This window comes from Phodopus roborovskii, unplaced genomic scaffold (assembly GCF_943737965.1).
Source record: "Phodopus roborovskii unplaced genomic scaffold, PHOROB, whole genome shotgun sequence".
NCBI classification, from domain to species: Eukaryota; Metazoa; Chordata; class Mammalia; order Rodentia; family Cricetidae; genus Phodopus; species Phodopus roborovskii.
In genome coordinates this window covers 9,627,018-9,648,462 of record NW_026126459.1, presented here as the reverse complement: position 1 = coordinate 9,648,462, position 21,445 = coordinate 9,627,018, and the positions used below count along the sequence as shown (strand labels likewise).

The window sequence follows — 21,445 nt, the reverse complement described above, 5'->3', positions numbered from 1 at the left end:
AGAACCTGCCCAGGCATGTCTTAGCATAAAACCCATATACTTAGTAGGTCCTTACAGAGGGCTGGTAGACAGCTGAATAAGTACACTTAGTAGGTCCTTGCAGAGGGCTGATAGACTGCTGAATAAGTTGATTCTAGCAGCTTCCAGGATATCCTGGGTTCTTCCTGCCAGGCCTGCCCTGTCTAGTGGGATCCATATATGCCATAGTTATCCTGGCCTCTTAGGTGTGAGGATGGCTCTAAGGTCTTCCCTCAAACCCCAGCTATGAACTCTCAAGGAAAGAATGCACGCCACTTGACTAGTCTTACAAAGGAGAGAAGCACAGTGAGATACCACTTGCCACACACTTGGATGTTACAATAACAATAGTGATGATACAGCAATAATAAAACACAACAGAAAGAAAACAAGCTAGCAGGGGAGGGGGCAGAGAACAACACTCATACATGGCTACAAGACTGTGACATGGTCACACCGTTAAGCCCCTCAGAAAGGTCAGCATGGAACACAACTATGTGGCCAGCAAGTCCACTTCCAGCCCTGAGACTGGAGAAGTGACAGTAGGGACTGGGTCAGACTCCTAAGTACCAGGCTCACAGCAGCCAAAATGGCTTGGGTGAGCCGAATGTCCACAGACAAATGTGTGGGTGACCATTTTACGTAGTCCCTAGGTAATCACCTGGGGGCTGGGTTAGCCGCTCTAGCACCCTGAACCTTAGGGGTGGTGCCATAGCTTTGACACCCTCTCTGCCCCCCAGGACTGTAGCTTCAAATATTCACCCTAACCCGGGGATCCAGCCCTATTCCTAAAATCACATTTCTGCTTGGGTCTTTGCAGACTGGCACCAACCTGGTCCCTATGAGCCCTCAGATAGACAACATGACAAAGAGGCAAAGGCCTTAATGGTCACACAGCCAGGTCCTTAAGAGCCTGGAATCTGCACTCTTTCCTGTCTCAGGAGTGTGGGCTCCCGCTTCACAGCCTGCCTGCTCCATGGCCAGGACCCAGTGTGCCTGTTCCCTGCTGCAGAGTGCCCTCTGGTGGAGCTATTGGGAGTTGTCAGGTCATAGACAAGGAATAGAGAACTCAGCAGGTTTACAAAGTTCAAGGACATTTGTAGGATCACAGAATAGAGACTGGCCAGGAGCTAGAACTGCCTGAATCACCCAACTCTCTCCATGATTTTCATGGAAAATGGGTCCAAGTTGTGGGTCTTTCCCAGGGACTGTGGTGTGGTGAGGACAGAACCAGCTTACAAACTGGACTCGACAGAAGACACTGCCATCTATCTATCTTATGCTCAAGAGCACTACCACTGCCAACAATATCTTCCCATCACTATCACCACATCATCATTGCCACCATCACCATCACCACACCATCACCACCACCACATCACCACCACCACATCATCACCACCATCATCACCACATCATCACCATCACCACATCATCACCACCTCATCATCATCATCACATCAGCACCATCACATCAGCACCATCACCACATCATCACCATCACATCAGCACCATCATCACACCATCACCATCACATCAACACCATCACCACACCATAACCATCACATCAGCACCATCACCACACCATAACCATCACATCAGCACCATCACCACATCATTATTATCACCACACCATCACCATCATCACATCATCACCATCACACATCCTCACCATCACACATCATCACCATCACCACATCATCACTGCCATCATCACCATCACCACATCATCACCACTCTTACCTTTATCACCACCATCACCTTAACACTTGACAATATTTAGACCCACACATTTAAAAGGCACATATGGAAAGGTTTATTGAGTGGAAGACCCACCCTGCATGTGGGTAACTGTCCATGGGCTGCAGACCTGGACTGAATGTGCCCAGCTGCCTCATGTTCTTGCCTTCCTTGCCATGATGGACAATAGCCCTTCTTAAACTACAAGCCTGTAGTTAATTAGGATATGAATGGCCCCCATAGGCTCATATATTTGAATGCTTAACACCAGGGAGTAGGACTCTTCAAAAGGGTTAGAAGGTGTGGTCTTCTGGGAGGAAGTGTGTCATTGGGGTGGGCTTTGAAGCTCCAAATCCCATGGCAGATCTAGGCGCTCTCTCTCTCTCTCTCTCTCTCTCTCTCTCTCTCTCTCTCTCTCTCTCTCTCTCTCTCTCTCTCTCTCTCTCTCCAGATCAGGATGTAGCTCTCAGCAAGCTACTGCTCCAGTACCTGCCTGCATGCTGCCATGCTCCCCAAAAATAGACTAAACATCTGAAACTGTAAGCAAATTCCTAATTAAATGTCTTCTCTTCTAAGAGTTGCCTTGGTCATGGCATCTCTGAATAGTAATATAAGATAGAGCCAAAAGAGACCCTTCAAGTTTACCCCCTCCACTACATGCTTCCACTGCCAAAATGTTTTGCCCAAGTATATGGAGACAAGCAAGGACTAAACCCTCTGAATCTGTGGGCAAAAATATTTTCTCCTCTTTTAAGTTGTTCTTTTTTTTATCAAGTATTTTGTCACACAGATAAGAATAGTGACTGATAAAACTGTCATTACTATCACCACCACACATTGTCAACATCACACATCATCATCACACATCATCACCATCATACATCATCACCATCGCACATCATCATCACACATCATCACCATCACACCATCACCACATCATCACCATCACATCAGTACCCTCAAATCATCACCATCACATCATCACCATCACATCAGCACCATCATCACACCATCACCATCACATCAGCACCATCACCACACCATCACCATCATCACATCATCACCATCACACATCCTCATCATTACACATCATCACCATCACACATCATCACTGCCATCATCACACATCACCATCACACATCATCGTCACCATCACATATCATCACCATCATACATCGTAACCATTACACACCCTCACTGCCATCATCACACATCACCATCATACATCATTGCACATCATCACTATCATCATTATCATACATCATCACACATTACCATCAGCATTGTCACTACCACCCATCATCTCTATCACTGTAACCACCTCTACCATCACCTCAACCATAACCATCACTATGATTAGTCAAGCTTCTCTCAAAGAGCAGAACCAATAATAAGACATGTATTGAATATAAAGGAGATGTATTGGATTGACTTTCAACAGTAAGCCTGGATGATGGCTCAACAATGGCCATCGGCATTCAGGAGAACCAGAAAACTCAGTAGCCACTCAGCCAGAGAAGCTGGGAGCTTCGGAACAAGAGGAGCCAATAATATAGTCCCAGACCAAGACTGAAGATCTGGAAGTTCCCTGGAGTTGATGGTATGAGTCTGTATTGAAAATCTGAAGAAGCTGGAGTCGTCTGATGTCATGGGCAATGGCAGCTACAAGAAACACCCTCGTCTGAGACATATGCACTGGTTGGCTTTCTCATTCCCTGCTTTTCTTGCATCCAGGTCCCTAGCCTATAGGATGGTGCTGCCCACATTCAGAGCAGGTATCCCCACCCCCATTGCTGCTCCACACTTCTGGAAACACCCAGGATTGTGCTTTGCTCTTCTCTTAGTATTCCAGTTTCATCTCTGATGCTGTGATAAATTATCCTGACAAAAAGCAACTTATAGGAAAAAATGCATTACAATTCCAGGTCACAGTCCATCATTGCAAGGAAGTCAAGGGAGAAGGACCTTGAAGCAGCTGATCACATCACATTCACAAATAACAGCAGAGAGGAGTGTGTGCATGACTCCTTGTGCTCAGGTTCCTCTCTACACTTACATGTGCCAGATCCTTTGCCTAGGGGATGGTGCTGCCCACAGTGGGCTGGATCTCCCACTGCAGTTAATAATCAAGACAGTCCTCCATAGGCTATGATCTAAATGATCCCACATTGAGACTCTCTTCCAAGTGATCCTAGGTTGTGTCAAATTGACATCACCACCCCTAGTTACCTCTCAGTCAAGTTACTCATCAATATTAACCATCATAGTCACTGTCACCTTTACAATCCCCCTCACCTCCACCATCAGTCACCATCACTAATGCCATCCTCACTAAAATCACCACAGTCAGAGGCCAGCAGTAGGTAGTGCACAGCACCCTAGCCAGGAAGCCATGCTGTGTCTCCCACATACACCGGAGGCAGGTATCTCTCTGACTCAACATGAGAGTCACGCAAGGTATTGTATAGGTGGCCACCATCCCTATGGCTTCCTAGGGACTTCAAAAGGCCTAAGACAGGAGGGCAGTGGGGTGCAGAGATAAGGGCAGACCATCAAAGGCTGCTTTGGTAGAGTTCTCAGGGAGATGCTTCTACTTCTGTGGAGGGTACTCTGGACAATGTTCCAAAAAACAAAGAATAAAAGATGCTGGGGGATGTCTTCATGGTTTGAGGGGACAGCACTGGGCCTAAGTAAGAAGTTTTGTGCTGCTAGGTGTCCCAGGGAGGTATGCAGGAGCCCTGTGTGGCAGGGCAGGCTTTGCTACCAATTTGCAAGTCATAAAACCAAAGTTGCTCAGTGGAAGTCATTCACTAACACCAGAGTGAGGCTGAGGCCTATGTCCTCTGTATTGGCCAAGGTCACCTTTATCCCATTCCTCCCAGGAAGACTTCTGCCTGTCAGCTTGCCTGACTCAGTCTCCAGAGTCTGGGCAGAAGTTCAGGTGAAGGAGAGTTAACTACCCTGTCCCTAGCCATGTGCACCTCCTTGGGGCTGGCAGTGCCTGGCTTTTGTCAGTTTCCATGGCATCTCCAGCAACTTCTGATTCTGTGGCCAGCATGGCCCACAAGACAAACTCAGGGCTTTTGTTCCTTCCTCCCTCCCTCCTCCCATCCCTTCCTCCTTCCTCATATGGTCCTCACAGGCTGAAGACCAGGCCCCAACCTATATGAGTAAGAACTCTCCCCCGAAAAGCCGGAAGCTTGTCCATACTTGTCCACTGAAGAGGAGGGTAGCACTTCTGAGAGCATTTTCCCTAGCCTCCTCCAGCCAGGGGCATGATGGACAGTATGGGCTTTGAGGAGTCTGCATCCATTTCCCCTGCTTAGAAAACATCCATCAGGAAAGGCCTGTAAGATACCTGTTGTGTCAAATGGATCTGGACAGTAGAAGATGTATTACTTTAATGGCTAGAGAGATGGCTTTGCGGTTAAAAACACTGGCGGCTCTTCCAGAGGACCTGAGTTCAAATCCCATTCCATTTGGCTACTCACAAGTGTCTGTAGCTCCAGTCTCTGGAGATGGATGCTTTCTTCTATCCTCCACTGACACTGTACACACATTGTATACAGATACACGTGCAGGCAAGACACACACACTCCACACACACATATACTCTACACACTCACCACATACACCTACCACATACATATACACACACCACACACATACACACACATACACTCCACACACACACACACACACACTCATATACACACTCCACATACTCACACATACACTCCACACACACATGCACACTCCACACACACACACTCATAACATACGCCACATACACAATCACACATACATTACTCTCTCTCTCTCTCTCTCTCTCTCTCTCTCTCTCTCTCTCGTTCTCTCCCTGGAAGAGGCATGAAACACACATGAGAGTCAACGGGGTCACAGAAGAAGGAAAGTGCTGGGCCATGAGCTGTACCCCTACCCCACAAGGTCCATGTTGACAGCATTGGCCTCAGTAGTCAGAGATGACAGAGGAGGTTGGGGTCATTCTACTCCTTCTTGCTTCAGCAGGGTCCCCAGCAGGGAGGTCTAAGAACAGTCATTCACAGGCTGCCTGGGATCCAGGACTTCAAGGAAAGTTACTGGGTACAGAGATGTGAACACAGCAGGCATTTTCCATGTATGGACCCATGTCTGCCTCCCATCCTCCTTTGCCACAGCTCCAGTTTCTGCTGGGTTTATCATGCTCAGCTAGAAGGGGGCATATTCCAAACAGGTTTAGAGCTTGATGTGGCCAAAGTGTCTGAGAGGCTGTCTGTCTGTCCTGATGCCACTCAGGGCTCTCTCAGAGAACAAAATGAACACCTCACTAAAGGGAGTGTATTATTAAAGTGGCTTACACTGCAGGGCCTGGGTAGGACATCAGAGGCCATCTTCAACCTGAGAGGCTGGGAACCCATGAGGTTGAATGTCTCAGCCACAGCCTTGTGGTCCATGCCATAGGCTGGAGAACTTTCTAGGGGAGCTTCTGGCCTTCTGTTAACAATGGAAGGCCAAAGAAGCAGGGTTCTGATAGCAGCAGCAGCAGCAGCAGCGTAGATGCAGCCACCAGTAGGAAGCAGAGGCAGACAGGCAGCACTACATTTCTCTCAAACCTCTCCAAAGTTGGGCCACCACCAAAGGTGCTGCCCACTCTCATGGGAGGCTCTTCTACCTTCAGTTAATAGTCCCTAGAAACATCCTCCCAGATCTACCTCAAAGCATGTCTCTTAGTTAATTCCATATACAGCCAGGTTGACAACAAAGATTAACCATATACCTTCCTTGGCCCTTACTTCATCCAAGATCCTGGAAGGCAGATGTGATGGAGGAACTCTTGTGGCCATCTTGAACTCTGAGGTGATTAGCTCCATGTTCAGGATGGCAATTGAGTCCTTGATGATACGTGTGGCCTGCTTTCTGTTTAAACTCTTCTGTTGTGAGCTGGGACCTACTGAGAAGTGGTATGTAGTGCAGAACAAAAGAGCTTTGAGAGAGCCACAGGTGAGTCAGCCAAGTCACAGGAAACAATGGCTGCCAGGCAATCAATACAGAAGATGACAGGGCTTCAGAGCATCTTGTACTACACACAGGAGCTGGGACTATCTATCTACTCTAGACTGGGAACTAAGAAGAGCCCTTGGGAACATGATAAAGAGTAGGGTGGATTGTCAGCTGTGGGAGTGAACAGGGCCATGGTGGGGACCGCCTCTAAGAAAGATGGCAGGCTGCCAGATTATCATGGAATATTAGTTAAAGGTGTGTTACATTCTTCTATGCTGTGCAATATTTGTTTAATGATACAAAGATGTGATGTAGTCTTTATGTTGCATTTGTTTAACTCTGTAAAGCTGTGTTGCTTTGCCTGTCTAAAACACCTGAATGATCTTATAAACAGCTGGACGTCTAATAGCTAGTTAGTAGAAAGAAATAGGTGGAGCTGGTAGGCAGAGAGAATAAATAGGAGAGGAAGAAAGAAGAGGGGTAGTTCAGAAAGAAGGAGAGGAAGACACCAGGGGCCAGTCGCCCAGCCACACAACCAGCCATGGAGTAAGGAAGGAAGGAAGGAAGGAAGGAAGGAAGGAAGGAAGGAAGGAAGGAAGGAAGGAAGGGAAGAAAGAAAGATATATAAAATAGAGAAAGGTAAAAGCCCAGAGACAAAACATAGAAGAAGAGAAAAAAGATGATTTAAGAAAAGCTGGCTAGAAATAAGCCAAGCTAAAGCCAGGCATTCAAAAGAAAGAGTAAGTCTCCATGTATTTATTTGGGAACTGGGTGGTAGGCCTCCAAAGGGTAAACAAACAAACAAACAAAACAAATAAAACAAAAATGAAAACAAAAAAATTACCAGATAACTTCCAGACTCTTGTTATTTCCTCCCTGGGTTACCTAGTGTAAGTGATCCTAGCCAACAGCTAAACTTAGGCTCTAGCTCTCAGCCTCCCTTATAGCTAGGTGTGGCCTAAAGCAAGCTGGTAACTTTGGGATGCCAGAGGTGCAAAAGGGGTGCCACTTGCTTTCTTGGATGTCTGTGCTTCATGCAACTGGAAAGTTGACTCTGTCTAAGCCCTGGCATGAGCCTGGTTACCAGGCTATGTACTAGGCATATGTGGTTGACCTGGGTCCCCAACCCTCATAACATTGTGCTTTATATCTTAGATCAGTGACTCTCAACAATCTAGTTTTGTCACCCAGAAATACATTTGGCAGTGTACACAGACATTTTGGTTGTCATCCCTCACAGGAGGGGCTACAAGTGTGTGTAGTAAGAGGGGGTTAGGGACCCTGATGAATAACACAATACATAAAACTGCAATGAGACATTTCCTCTCATGACTGCCTGCTCCCAAATAACTGACACAGAGGCTTACTATTAATTATAAGTGCTTGGCCAATCATCCAGGCTTCTTACTAACTAGCTCTCACATTTTAAGTTAACCCATATTCCTTGTTTATGCTCTGCCACAGGGCAGTACCTTTATTATCATGACACATTCATCTCCTGCTCCCTCTGCATCACACTGGTAACTCCTGGCTCTCTACTCCTTCCCATCATCCTTAGTTTGGTCATCCTGCCTATACTTCCTGTTTGGCTACTGGCCAATGAACATTTTACTAAACCAACCTGAGTGACAAATCTTTACCGTTTACAAGAGGATTAGTCCACAGCACAAAACAACCTCCTTCTACAAAGAACCATCCAGCAAAAACATTCTCAGTGCTATGAACAATCCATCTGGAATAGGCAGCCAAGTCCTCTGTAGGTGCCCTCAGGCCTGGATCCTACCTTCTTTCCAGGCACTTGGCACTGCGGTCTTGATCACTCAACCAGTCACTGGATTATAGCATTTCTAGGTGGTAGGCACTTGACGGGAAGGGGTGCTTCCAGTTCTAGGAGGTGGACACCTGTTAGGGAGGACGTCTCCAGAATGTTTGGGTCTAGCCTTTCATAACCATTTCTTTTCTCTGAGAAGCCATCTTAATCTGATTTCTATTACTGTGATAACAACCATGACCAAAAGCAACCTGGTGAGGAGAGAGTTTGTTTGGCTTCTGGGTTGTGACCCGTCGCTGGGGGCAAGTCCTGGCAGGAACTCAAGCAGGACAGGAACTGAAACACAGGCCATGAGGAGTACTGCTTACTGGTTTTCTCAACCCAGGGTCCCATGACCCTACTCCAGAAGAAGCATAGTCAGGAAAGGACTGGGCCCTCCCATAGCCATCATTAATCAAAAAATGCCCCAGGGGCTTACCCACAGTCCAATGTGCTAGAGGCATTTTCTCAGGGGAGTGTCCCTCTCCCCAGAAGACTCTAGCTTGTGCTAAGTTGACAAACAAACAACATGGGAGACCAGTAGGAGATTAAAAGCCAGGCCTGGACTGAGCTGGGCCAGGAGGGGCTTTTGTTCTTTGCAACACACACACACTGTGTCTCCATGGCAGCCATCACCAGCAAGGGGAGGGGATGTAATGGTGGGACCTAGTCACCTTTGCCAAGGAGGAGGAAGTTGAGGATTTTGGGGTTTGACTGAGCATCGCTGACTTTAGGAGCAAGGATCCATGGCACACATACTCCCCTACCATGATAGCCATGCCTGGATGGCCCTCTGTCCTCCCACTCAGAGAGAACACCCCAGTGCCCTGGTCTGCATTGCACTAGAAGAGAGAGGCCTCTAAATTCATTCCAGATCAGACTGGACAGGGTTCAGGATCCGGGTACAATAGAGAATGGCCTGCCCTCTGTTCTCGGCCCTGTAGGCCCGAGAAGGAACTTCTGTTGGAAACAGAAACCATGTTTTAAAGAGGCAGCGGGTCTGTGTCCAGGGAATCCCCTGGTGGCCATCCCCACACAATGCAAGAGTGCAGGCCCCTGGAGATTACAATCTGGACTAGGGGGCTGCCTCCCTCTCCTGCTTTTGGCCTGTCAAACTCCTGGGCTTGCTCCATGGGAGAGTCATCCCTCAAGAACCAGTCCCTCTGCTTGTGCATCCCAATGAAGGCTCCCCACTTTTACTCCCTGTCTCTCCCTACAGAGTCTGCCCTTTGCCTTATAGGGGTTGGAACAGGATACATGCACAACACACACACACATGCACACACACACACACACACACATACACACACACACACACACACACACACACACACACACACACACACACGAGTGCAGCCATACAAGTTGCTAGGAGCTAGAAGGTGACTTGTAACCACCAGTCACTGATATCATGGTCCAGGTTCCTTCCTAATCAGGTTTTGTCTCCAGATCTCCCCATGCCAATTTCTGAGGCATGATTCCCGAACCCAATTGGTCAGGTAAGCAAGGGGGGCACTTCATCCAGGCTCCCCCACCTCCAGAAATCTTCAGTTGCTTCCCTGTGCCAGAAAAAGGAAGTCCCCACTCCTCAGCCTGCCACACAGGGCATGTCTGGGGCCCAGCCTCTTTTCTAAGTTGTATTTTACTCTGTCAATGCCGGGAGCTATTGCTTATATCATCTTGGGTTTGGGTTTCTGTTTCCTTCTCCATGTGTCCAAACCCTGCCATATTGGTTTTATGTTTACCATGAAGTGTGTGGCTTCTAACTACCGCCCCATCGGAAGTCCAGCCGCACATGGAGGTCTGCAGGGGTAGGCCTCTGGGATAGTCCTGGAGGAAGGCACGGAACTCTGTTCATTGCTGCAGGAGGGCAGAGGTTCCCACTTTCCCTACTGGTTTCTAATAGCTTTCAATCCCCAGAGGCCATGCCTCCTCCAGGCTGCTGTCAAACTCTCCTGTCTCTAGAGTCTCTCCTACAGCCCCAAGCTATCGATGCTGAAAACCTAGCTTATATGAAGCTTGGGTGTAGCTCAAATTCTAATTGGTCTTAATAATAAAAACCTGGAACCAGACATTGGGGTAAATGTTGAAAGATCAGAGAAACAAAAGAGCCAGCCATGGCCACCTCTTACCTCGCCAACCCTAGCCTTTCTCCACCCAGCCATATCACTTCCCCCACCTTGCTAGTGCAGGGAATAAAGGTGTGTGCCACCTCTGCCTGTGCTCTGTGGTTAACCAGTGGCTAGCTTGGCCCTCTGATCTTCAGGCAAGCTTTATTTGTTAGAGCACAAACAAATACCACCATACTTGGGAACTCAGACCCAGCATGTGAGGGTAAGCTCTGATGGAATCAAGATTGTGACTTTACGCATGCACACCTGTCTCACAGTCTTGGGCACTACTGGAACAAGGGTAGGGCATCTTGAAGAACCCACCACAGCACCTCTGTTTTCTCCTGCCCCTATCTAAGGATCCCTCTGAGGATTACCTAGTCCCCCCGCCCTATGCCTTACTATGGACATCTGGCCATTTTTAGTGTCCCTCCCTCTTTTCACTGGTCTGGGGTTCCCAGCAGGGGCTGTGGGGACTTCCCCTCTGCTTTTGCCCCATGAAGGGATGATGCAGTTGCAAGAGCCTAGATCTGCTTGACAGGTGTGGGTGAGAATCCTACATCCCTGTCTTACTTATGGTTTCTACGTCTGTGATAACACACCATGACCAAAAGCAACTTGGGGGAGGAAAGGATTTATTTGGCTACACATCCCAATAATGTCCCTCTTTGACGGAAGTCATGTCAGGAACTCAAGGCAGGATCTGAAGCAGAATCCATGCACAACTCTGTTTATTGGTTTGCTTCCCATGGTTTCCTTAGCCTGCTTCTTATGCCATCAGAGACCACATGCCCAGGGGTAGCACTGTTCGCAGAGAACAGGGATCTCCCACATCAATACTAAACCAAGAAAATGCACCACACACAGATGTACCCACTGGCCACTCGGATAAGGACATTTTCAGTTGAGATTCCATCTTCCAAAATGACTCCAGCTTGGGTCAAGTTGGCATTAAACCAGCCAATATATTACCCCAGCAATATGAGCTTGGCCCCATCCACCATTCTGCCTCTGTTCTTTCATCTGCCTGAGCTTAGTGGTATCCAGCTGCTCATCTAGGGTCAGTGCGTACTTAGAGCACTTGGGGCTGGAAACACTGAACTTCAGGAAATGTCAGTGACCACATCACTCTGTGGTGTCACATGTGCCTGCTGCTTCCTGCAAAACTATTCATTCACTCCTTCATTCATTCAAATAATTACTTAATGGAACACTTACTCTATGCCTCCAGGATAGAGCAGTAAATGAGGCATCAAAATGGTCCCTGTGAAGCTTATATGCAAATAGAATCAGACAGATAAAACAATGACATCTTTTTTCAAGAGGAGTATTGAGTGTCATACTAAAGAATGACAACAAGTATATTTGGGAGGAAGAATGAGGGGGGAGGGCTTCTGATTGGAATGCTTAGCCAAGGCCAGATAGAATTGGAGGAAGAACACTGCTAAAAGGGACAGCATGTACAAAGGTCCTGGGGCAGAAACTAGTTTGGAGTGTCAAAGTGACACAAAGGACAGAGATATCAGGAAAGAAGGATGTGGGATTTTGTTCATTTACTTCATGCATCCATAAGCTTCTCCATATTCCACATCTGTGCCTGAAATAGACTGGACTCAGCTATGGAGGACAAATGACTGCAGAGTGTGGGCATAAGGGAAAACTTGTTTGGTGGTGTCTTGTGAGGATTCAGAGGAGCTGTGCAGACACAGAGCCCAACATAGTGTCTATCAGTTAAATGTGAGCTGGATAGTCTTTATATGCCCAGACATGTGAGACAATTCCCAGGCACTTCTTGCTAGAGTCTCAGAGAAATCAGTTACTTGAGGAGAATTCTGGTTTCTTCCCTTTTAGTTTAGATCTGGGGTATTCTGATGAGTCCCTGCACTGGAGAACTTTCAGTGCTTAAAATTATCTACGAGTCATGGTGGCATACGCCTGTAATCCCAGTACTCAAGAGGCAGAGGCAGAGGCAGAGGCAGACAGATCTCTGTGAATTCAAGGCCATTTTATACATAGCAAGTTCCAGGACAGCCAGGGCTTTGTAGAAAGACACTATCTAAAAAACAAAAAAGAAAACCAACCAGACAAAACAAACAATTTAGGAATGTCCCCGGAAAAGTAGCTAGACTTAATTCGCCTTCATAACCCACACTGGTCCACGTGGGGATGGCTTGCTGCATGCTCCTACAACAAATCCATCCATGAACTCATCTATCTAAACATCTATCCATCCACCCATGTCTATCCATCCACATACCCATTCATCCACCAATCCATCCATCCAATCCCCCACCAGCTCATTACTCAGTCAACACATTCATGTATCCATCCACCCACATACCTGCCCATTCATTCATCCTTGAGTGCACACATCCATCCATGTCTCACCTACCTATTCATCCATGTATTGTGTCATACATCTATGAATGTACCCATACGTGCATCCATCTATCTATCCACCCATCCATCTATCTATCCATCCATCCACCCATCCATCCTCTCATCTGTGCTAGCTAGTTTTATGTCAGCTTGACACAAACTAGAGACTTTTGAGAAAAGAGAAATTTAATTAAGAAATACCCCCACCAGACTGGTCTGTAGAGTGTTTTCTTGGCTGATTATTAATGTTGAAGAACTCAGCTCACTGTAAGTTGTGCCATTCTGGGATGGTGGCCCTGGTTTCTATAAGAAGACAGGATGAGCAAGTCATGGGGAGCAAGCCAGTGAGCACCATTTTTTCATGGCTTCTGCTTCTACTTCAGTTCCTGAATTCAAGCTCCTGCCCTGACTTACTTTGATGATAAACTGTGGTGTGGAACTATAAGCTGAAATAAATTCTTTGCTCCCCAAGTTGCTTTGGTTATGGTATTTTATTACAACAACAGAAACTCTAAGACAGAAATTAGTACCGGGAGTGGGGTATTGCTCTCATAGACCTGACCATGTTTTGGGAAGGATTGGGGAGGTGTTTGGAACTTTAGGCTGTAAAAGCCATTGAGTGCTCTGAGCTCAGTTGTAGGAACTTGGAACACAATGCTGAGAGCAGTGCAGACAATGGAAGACTGGCTTGTGAAGTTTCAGAGGGAAACGAAGACTCTATCAAGGCCATTCATGTGATTTTTTTTCTTAAGAACCACTAAAGCAAAACATTTGGTTTGCTAGGACAATTGAGGCTGGTCCATTAGAGCTGAAGAATCAGTTATGATTAAGAGACCAGCATCACTGAGGACGAATTTTCTGGAAAATGTTTCCACAAGGTCAGTACACAGAAGCTATAGTCCAGAGGGAGCTACAGCAGTACTTTGTGCTGGTAGCTGAACTTGATAATGTGTAAGAGTCTCCCAAATGGTACTAGTTTTGAAATCATAAAGAGGGTTGGCACCATGAGAGACCAGAAATTCATGCATCTATGTATTCATCCATACATGCATCCATCAACCCACCCATCCACACCGGTTTGAAGCCCCGGGATTGAAGGGGTCATGGAGAGTTGAGGCTTAACATCATGTGGTAGGGTCACAGTCTCTGAAGAGAACCAGGAAAGGAGGTTATTGGCAAATGTGAAGGCCAGTTGCAGAGGAGAGCCCAGCATTTTGGAGATGCCAGGATCATGGGATGACCACCAAGGACAGCAACAGCTGTGGAGTGGAGCTGCTCTGAGTTTAAGAGACAGGCTGGATGTGCTGTGGATGGCAGAGCCAGACAAGTGTCATGGGTCAGCTGGCCTTTGGAGGCCAGAGGATCATGAGTAAGTTCCTGATGTCAAGCACTGAGCTCTTTACACTGTTGGATGTTTTATACTGTTGGACCTTGGTTTTGCTTTAATTTAATTGTGACTGTGCCCTAGTTTAGTCTTTTTTTTTTTCAGGAGCCTGCAGTCATGAGAGCCTGAATATTTTAGAGAAATGTTGGAATTTTAGAGATACTTTGGATATTTTAGAAAGACTTTGAACTTTTAAAGAAACCTTGAATATTTTAAAGAGACTGCACTTGTATTTGAATTTTTAAGGACTGTGTAACTTTTCAAAACTAGAGTGTTTACCAGGCACAATGATGTACTCCTTTAATCCCAAACTCAAAATGCAGGGGCAAGCAGATCTTTGTGAATTCAAGGCCAGCCAGGGCTACATAAAGAGACCCTGTTGCAAAAAAAAAATCCCACAAAGCTGGAGTGTTTTATATTGTGGTATTAATATTATACTATCTTAGGGACAAATGAGAAAGGGAACATTCCAGTCCAACAGTGATGTGTTTTTATGTCAAACTGACAAGAGACCAACTGTGCTGACTCATTTTACATCAGCTAAACACAAGTTAGAGTCATTTTGGAAGAGGGAATGTCAATTGAGAAAATGCCCCCCACCACAAACACACACACCAGACTGATCTGTGGGCAAGCCGATGGAGCTTTTTCTTGGTTGATGACTGCTGCTGGAGAACCCAGCTCACTGATGGCACTGCCTTTACACTCTGGACAGGTAGTCTTAGGTTCTATAAGGAAGCAAGCTGAACAAGCCAAGGGGAGCAAGCCAGTAAGCAGTGTTCCTTCTGCTTCAGTTCCTACCTCTTTCAAGCCTTGAACCTCTGCCCTAATTTCCATGGGTGATTGACTGTGATGTGCTACCCTACGCTGAAATAAACATCACCAGGTTGGTTTTGGTTGTGGTGTTTTGTCACAATAGAAACCCCACCTAAGATACTTACTGGTCTATAAATGTATGCATCCACCCCTCCTAGCCACCTACCCATGTGTCCATGTACCCATCCATCCACATCCAAGTGTTCATGTATGCATATATCCATCACTCATCTACTTGTGCATCATCTACCCAAATACCCACTGATCCAGACATGCATCCACCCATCACTGTTTACTCATTTGGAAGTGGACACATCAGAGTAACACCGTGGAGAATAGGAATGATGATGAGGATGATAAAGAAGAGGAGGAGCATTTTCAGATTGAAGACGTTGAAAATTGTGCCCGAAGTCACACAGGCAAGGATAGCTGGGTCTGTCAGAACCCACAGATAACCAGGCCCTCAAGCGGTCCTGGGTCTGGAGATTTCTACCTTCTCCATACCAATCCCAACCCAGCTCTATGGAAAAACGCTCTCCCAGCAGAAGTAAGTCTCCACCTTGTCCCACAAATAGTTGTGGAGGGATCTTGGAGCCAAACCTTAACTATATCTTCTTCAAACCGCGAGGTCAAATGGTGGGTAGGAGGCTATGTGGTTACAAGCCCCCTAGGATGCCTGGGCGACGTCGTCTCCCACCTGCTGCCGGCAGGGGGCAGCACGACGCTATGCTGTAGACCCTGTGCTTTGGTTAGCAACCCTGCTTAAAAGCAGGACGGGTCCCACCTACCAAAAGAAGCACCTGCTTTTCTCGATCACATCCCTCCTGGAGAATCCCAGAGCCAATCCTATCTTGGGCCTCTGGATCTGACTGGCCTGGAGGTCAGATGGGAATCCCAAAGACCCTGGTGAAGGACGCGCGGGGATGCCTCTCACTGTTCCAGCCCCCTCCACTACAGCCACACAAATCTTTTGTATCGCTAACCGACCCGAAGACTGAGACTGTTGACGTGGAATGGGCCCCAGATTCCGGGGCGGGGCATGGTGAGGAACCCCTAAGCATCCGAAGTCCAGCTCCGGCTGGAAGCGTCGCTCCCGGTCGCCACCAGGTGGCAGTATCTGCCTGCCAAGCTCATTGGCTTTCTGCCTTTCTGCTCGCTCCCGCCATCGGGCCCAGCTCAGCTCCCTGACCACAAAGTTGTGGGGCATCCAGAGCTCTCGGTTTCAGGAGACCGTAGTGTGGAACTGCTACTGCTGTTTGATATCCGTGCCTCAGTTTGCCTGTGAGATCCAAAGTCTCCTTTCTACAGAGTTCTCCAACCCAAAACGTTCTGCACAGCTGCACCTGCCGGCCTCTGAACCTTGGGCCCAGGAGTGACTCTCTCCCGGGTCATGGCAAAAGTTCAGAGGATTTGGAGAGATTAAAAGGGGATTGGGGACAGGGGAGATAGCTTCTGAGCTCGAGGTTTCTGGCAGAGCTGAACTAGGTAAACCTGAGGACAGAACCTTATTTCCACACTAGGTACTGGCTAGACCTTAAAGACTCCGAGTCTATTCCGTTGTCATAATGGCTCCATTTGATGCTGTCTAAGGCTGGAGACACTTGAACAAGGCTTGGGCCTCCAGCAGGTATCTGGTTACTAGCTGGTCTGCTGAGCTAGCACAGATCTAGCTTTGGCAGGCGGGGTCCCTGGCACCCATTTGTCCAGGACAGAATCAAGCCAGACCCAAGCAGGATGTGCCAGGCACCGAGGCTAGCCTAACTTCCCACTTTGGTTGATCAACATGAATCAGATCTGAGGCCTGTAACAGATAACCCAGCAGAGTGGGACAGGGAATCCTGAGGCTGGGATTCTCCAGGGACGCCTTCTGAGTCTCTGTCATGGTGCCATTCTTAATGGTGGGTACCCTAGTGTGCCTGCCAGTCTTTAAGTCCCATGCTTTGTTTGAACCGTGCAGTGCCCAGCGTTGGAACTGGAGTTGGCCGGGCAGGCAGCGATGCCTGATCAGGGGGTGTGGCCCTGGAAGCCCCCATGTGGGTAATGTCTAGGGAGAGGATGTCTGCACTTAGAAAGGAGATGGTGGTGGGTGGTCTCTCCCTCTTCGACTAGAAACTGGAAACCAAGTGACCACCAGGCCCTGCACGAGTTGTTTCTTAGCCCCCGCCCCTACTCCCACCCTCACTGGTTCAGAGGAGCGCAGGTGTCTCTTCAGAGCCGCACCCTCCCCCTCCCTCCCCCTTCCCATGCAGTCCTGAGAGGGCGATCGGAAGGGAGCTGGCCTGGGGAGGGGGGGCGCGGGGTTAGATGCGTTCGTGTGTCACGGGGGAGGGAGGAGAAAAGGGAGGGGAGAGTAAGGGAGCGCGCGCGAGAGAGCGCGCTGTGAGCGAGAAGGGCGGGCGGGAGGCGGATCCTCCTACCTGGGGCGCTCTCGCCTGCTCGCAGCTCGCTTGCCGCGGCCGCGAGTCACCTGGGGAGGCGGACAAGTGCGGACACATTGGCCGCCGCGGTACACCGCGAGGCGCGCACGGCCCCAGGCGGCTGAGCCCAGTTGAGGCAGCGTCCGCCCACCCACCCGCCCGCTGCGCCGGGTACCGGCCTGCGCTCGCAGAGCCCCACGGTCACTCCGCTGGGCTCCGAGGTCGAGGTTCCCCGCCCGGGTCACTTCCCCGGGCGCACGGGGCGGCTGCGGCGCCCTGGGCTCACCATGGTGGCAACGCGTGCCGGGTGCCCGCGCGTCGCCCGCCGCCCGAGCCGCAGCGCCGGCTGAGCGTGGTCCTCCCACAGCCCCCTGGCCCCTGCCTGGCCCCTGCCCGCCCGCGCGTCCCCTTCGGCCGCAGCTGTCTATGGCGCAGCCCCCCTCCCTGGATCATGCACAGAAACTTTCGAAAGTGGATCTTTTACGTGTTTCTCTGCTTTGGCGTCCTCTACGTGAAGCTCGGGTGAGTATTTCTGTGGGCGGGGGCGGCAGAAAGGAGCCGGCAGCCTGGAGAGCCTCCTTCAGCGGACCTGGGGACCTGAGTTGGGGGGAAGGGCGTTTCTCCGAGTGGCCGGTGTGTCCGGTCCTCGCCCCAGCCTCGCAGACTCATCCGAGCCCCTGGAGCCAGGAGTGCTCCCAAGGGGCGCGGAGCCCAGGACGCAGCAGGAACGGCGCGGCCCGCGGACGGCCGCAGCGGGACTCGCGGGTAGCGGCGAGCGTGCCGGGCGCGTACTTTCACCTGTTTGGGCTCCAGGCCCCGGGGGTGGGACGCGCCTTCCCTCCCCCGGGCTGCGCTGGGCGCCGAGCCCGGGCTGAGCGCTCGCCGCCCGGAGGGCGCGCCGGGCCGGGGGGCGGGGGGCATCCCGGCGGGGGAGATCGGAGTGTGCACCACCGCGAGCGCGCAGGCCCCGCACCCGCCGTGGCCCTGCGTCTCTATCCATCACCCGGACATGTTGAAATTACCTTGACAACTCGTCCGGCTGGCTCAGGATGGGCCGCGGGGCTGGCGCACCAGTCTCGGGCTCCGTCCGGGGCCCGCACCCCCGCCCGCCTGGGGCCCTGCGCCCGGCCCCCTCTCGCCGCGCTCCCCCTGGCGCGGCCGGGCGGGCGGGCTCCAGGCGGGCCGCGCTCGCTGCTCGCCGCTGTAGCTGCTCCGAGTCGTATTTCCACATTCCTGAACCTAGCCGAGTCCTTACCTGTTGAGCCGCGATCTCCTTTAGACGGAATCTGTCTCGGCCTCCCGGGATTGGGGGTGGAGGGGCAGTGTGACCGAACCGAGCGCAGTGCACCTCGCGGGCATTAGTCACTCTTGGCGGTCTGGCCCAGACCCCCACCCTTACTCCGAGTACCTGCGGGCATCTGCGCCCCGCCGCGCCCAGTGCTCCTACTATGCGCCACCCGGCCTCGAAGGCCAGCCTCATCTTGGCCCTGGGAAGGCCAGTGACCAGACCTGTGGGAGGGGCGGGTTCCGGTACCTGGGAGACTGGCTTTCCAGGCGACAGGTAGAAACAGTAGCTGAAGATCAGCACTTCTCCCAGTCCTTTGCACCTCCGCCATCTTACAGGTGAAGAAATTGAGGCCCAGAGAGGGGCAGGGACCAAGGTCGGTGGCCTCAGAGACAGGGTTGCTAGTCCCTTTCTAGCCTTATTCCTGCACTCCTGGGCGGGAGCGTCCGCGGCTCTTGGTGGTTGTGTTTATTGTAGGTTTGTGTGGGTAGGCTGTGTCCCTGAATGTTTGTTTATGAAGGTGAGGGGTGCCGGCTTTGAGCCTGCTGGGGGTGGGGGCGGGGTGGGCAGGCTAAAGGTTCCCGTACTTTCAGCAGCCTGCAATGATCCTGCTGGGCCCTGTGAAGGGATCCACAGACCTCCAGGCTGGTCCCAGCTACCGGCTCTGGAACTGAGGCCTTTGAGTTGGGTGCTTGACTCCATCAGCTCTGGTTTCAACCGCTGGCCAGTCTTCCTTAGCACCAGATTTTCAACAAGAGGCCTCTGAAAAAGCCTCCTATCCAGTGGATGCCAGAAGAAGGACCTGGGTTCACAAGGGGGGGGGGGGTTCCTCCTGGAGTGGTTCCTGGGTTTCATCTCTGTACCTCTTCAGTTTCTGGAAGTAGGATTTTGGCTCTGGTTGTTCTGAACCGCATGGCTGTCAGTGTTGAGTAAAGAATGGGTAAGTGAGACCCTGAAGGTCTGTCTCTTCCAGTTCAGCCTGGCCTCCTAGTGTTTGTGACCACTACCTTACGGGACTGAGCAAGCTTTCCTTTGCATGGTTCCAACTCTGCCCATGAGCCCAGGAGGGAAACTCTTTTCCCTCCAGAAACTGCTCCTCAAGCTTGGGCATCTTTGTAATCTCTCTCTCTCTCTCTCTCTCTCTCTCTCTCTCTCTCTCTCTCTCTCTGTGTGTGTGTGTGTGTGTGTGTGTGTGTGTGTTTTGTGTGCCCTCCATTAGGTGGGCAGGAAAGGTGGTGTGGAAGCCAAGTGGGTTGAGATATCTTTGGAGCAGGCTTCTCACAGAACTTCCAGAAGGTGCCTCGATGAATTCTTACCCCAGACAACCTCTCATCCTCATCTGAAAATAGTGGAGTGATGGTAGAACCTCCTTTGAGGCTGCTGAGGCATTAGTTCTGTTGGCTTTTGTCCTGACTTTAAGTAATGATGGTAGAATGTTGTGGCACCCACCAGAGAACTCCTTTAGATAGTTTATCCCAGGGAGAGGGTCTTTTGTGATCTCAGCCCCCCCACACACACACAGCCTGTCTCTGCTGCACCTTTCTGTATGTGTGATGGGGCCTCCAAAAATCCTGCCCAGTGAATTCATCCCACATATCCACCTCCCATACTAGCAGGAGCAGAATCTAGCCCTCAAATCCCAGAACAGACGAGCCTTGGATTCTCAGCTAGTTGCAAGCATAATGGCATTAGGAAATCACAGTGCCTAACTAACATAAGGTCCCTATGGATAGAGCTGCTGTTTTGGAGGAGACCAAGGTGGGATAGGGAGCAGCCAAGGTCACTGAGATGCCAGGAGCAGCCCTGCCCTAGGCTTGTTCATACTGTTCTGGTCGGGAGAAGCAAAGTGGTAAAGGACAGGAGGTCTGAAGGTAAGGGAGGTTCCTGCTTCCTGGGTGACCAAGAATCTCCTTGCCAAGTCCAGGAGCCAATGATCCACTCTTTAGGACCACGACTGTACCACATTACCCCCCCTCCCCTTTCTCTGAGACTTCCCCCAGCTGACATACACCTCTATATAAGCACATTCCAATACAGCCAGGCTTAGCAGAAGTAGGGGAATGGGACCCAAAATCTGTTTGTAGGCTGTGAAAATATTTACTAGAAAAGGAGGGTTCTTTAGAAGGGTCTCTTCTCATCCACCCCAACCAACTCCTCAAAGAGCAAAATATAAGAGATGAAGGTGCTAGACATGAGGGACCTGTATGATGGGAGCAGGAACTGGGAGCCTTCCTATCGAAAGAAGTGTGTGAAGGGGGTGGTTTAGGCACCAAACCGGAGCCCCAGAGCAGGGCTGGCCCAGGTGCAATGCGAGGGACCTACACCCAGCCAGCCTGAGCCAGGCTGCATGCAGGCAGAGGGGCAACACACACTGGGCATCCATGCACACTCACCTGCGGGCTCCTAACCGCCCATGCTCCAGCAGGAACATGCAAGCACATGCATGCACACATGAGCACACATTGTTGAGCACAGCCCATAAGA

The 21,445-nt window shown here is 50.1% G+C and overlaps 1 protein-coding gene across 1 annotated transcript in view; it reads left to right on the top strand.

The window, feature by feature from the left end:
• Window positions 1-17,553: 17,553 nt before the first annotated feature.
• Window positions 17,554-21,445, top strand: part of Wnt7b (Wnt family member 7B) — a 44,456-nt gene continuing 40,564 nt past the window's right edge. Inside the window, exon 1 of the mRNA XM_051189555.1 lies at window positions 17,554-18,198. Within this exon, the coding sequence (XP_051045512.1) occupies window positions 17,564-18,198 (635 nt within the window). The 5' untranslated portion in view covers window positions 17,554-17,563. The remainder of the gene's footprint in view (window positions 18,199-21,445) is intronic.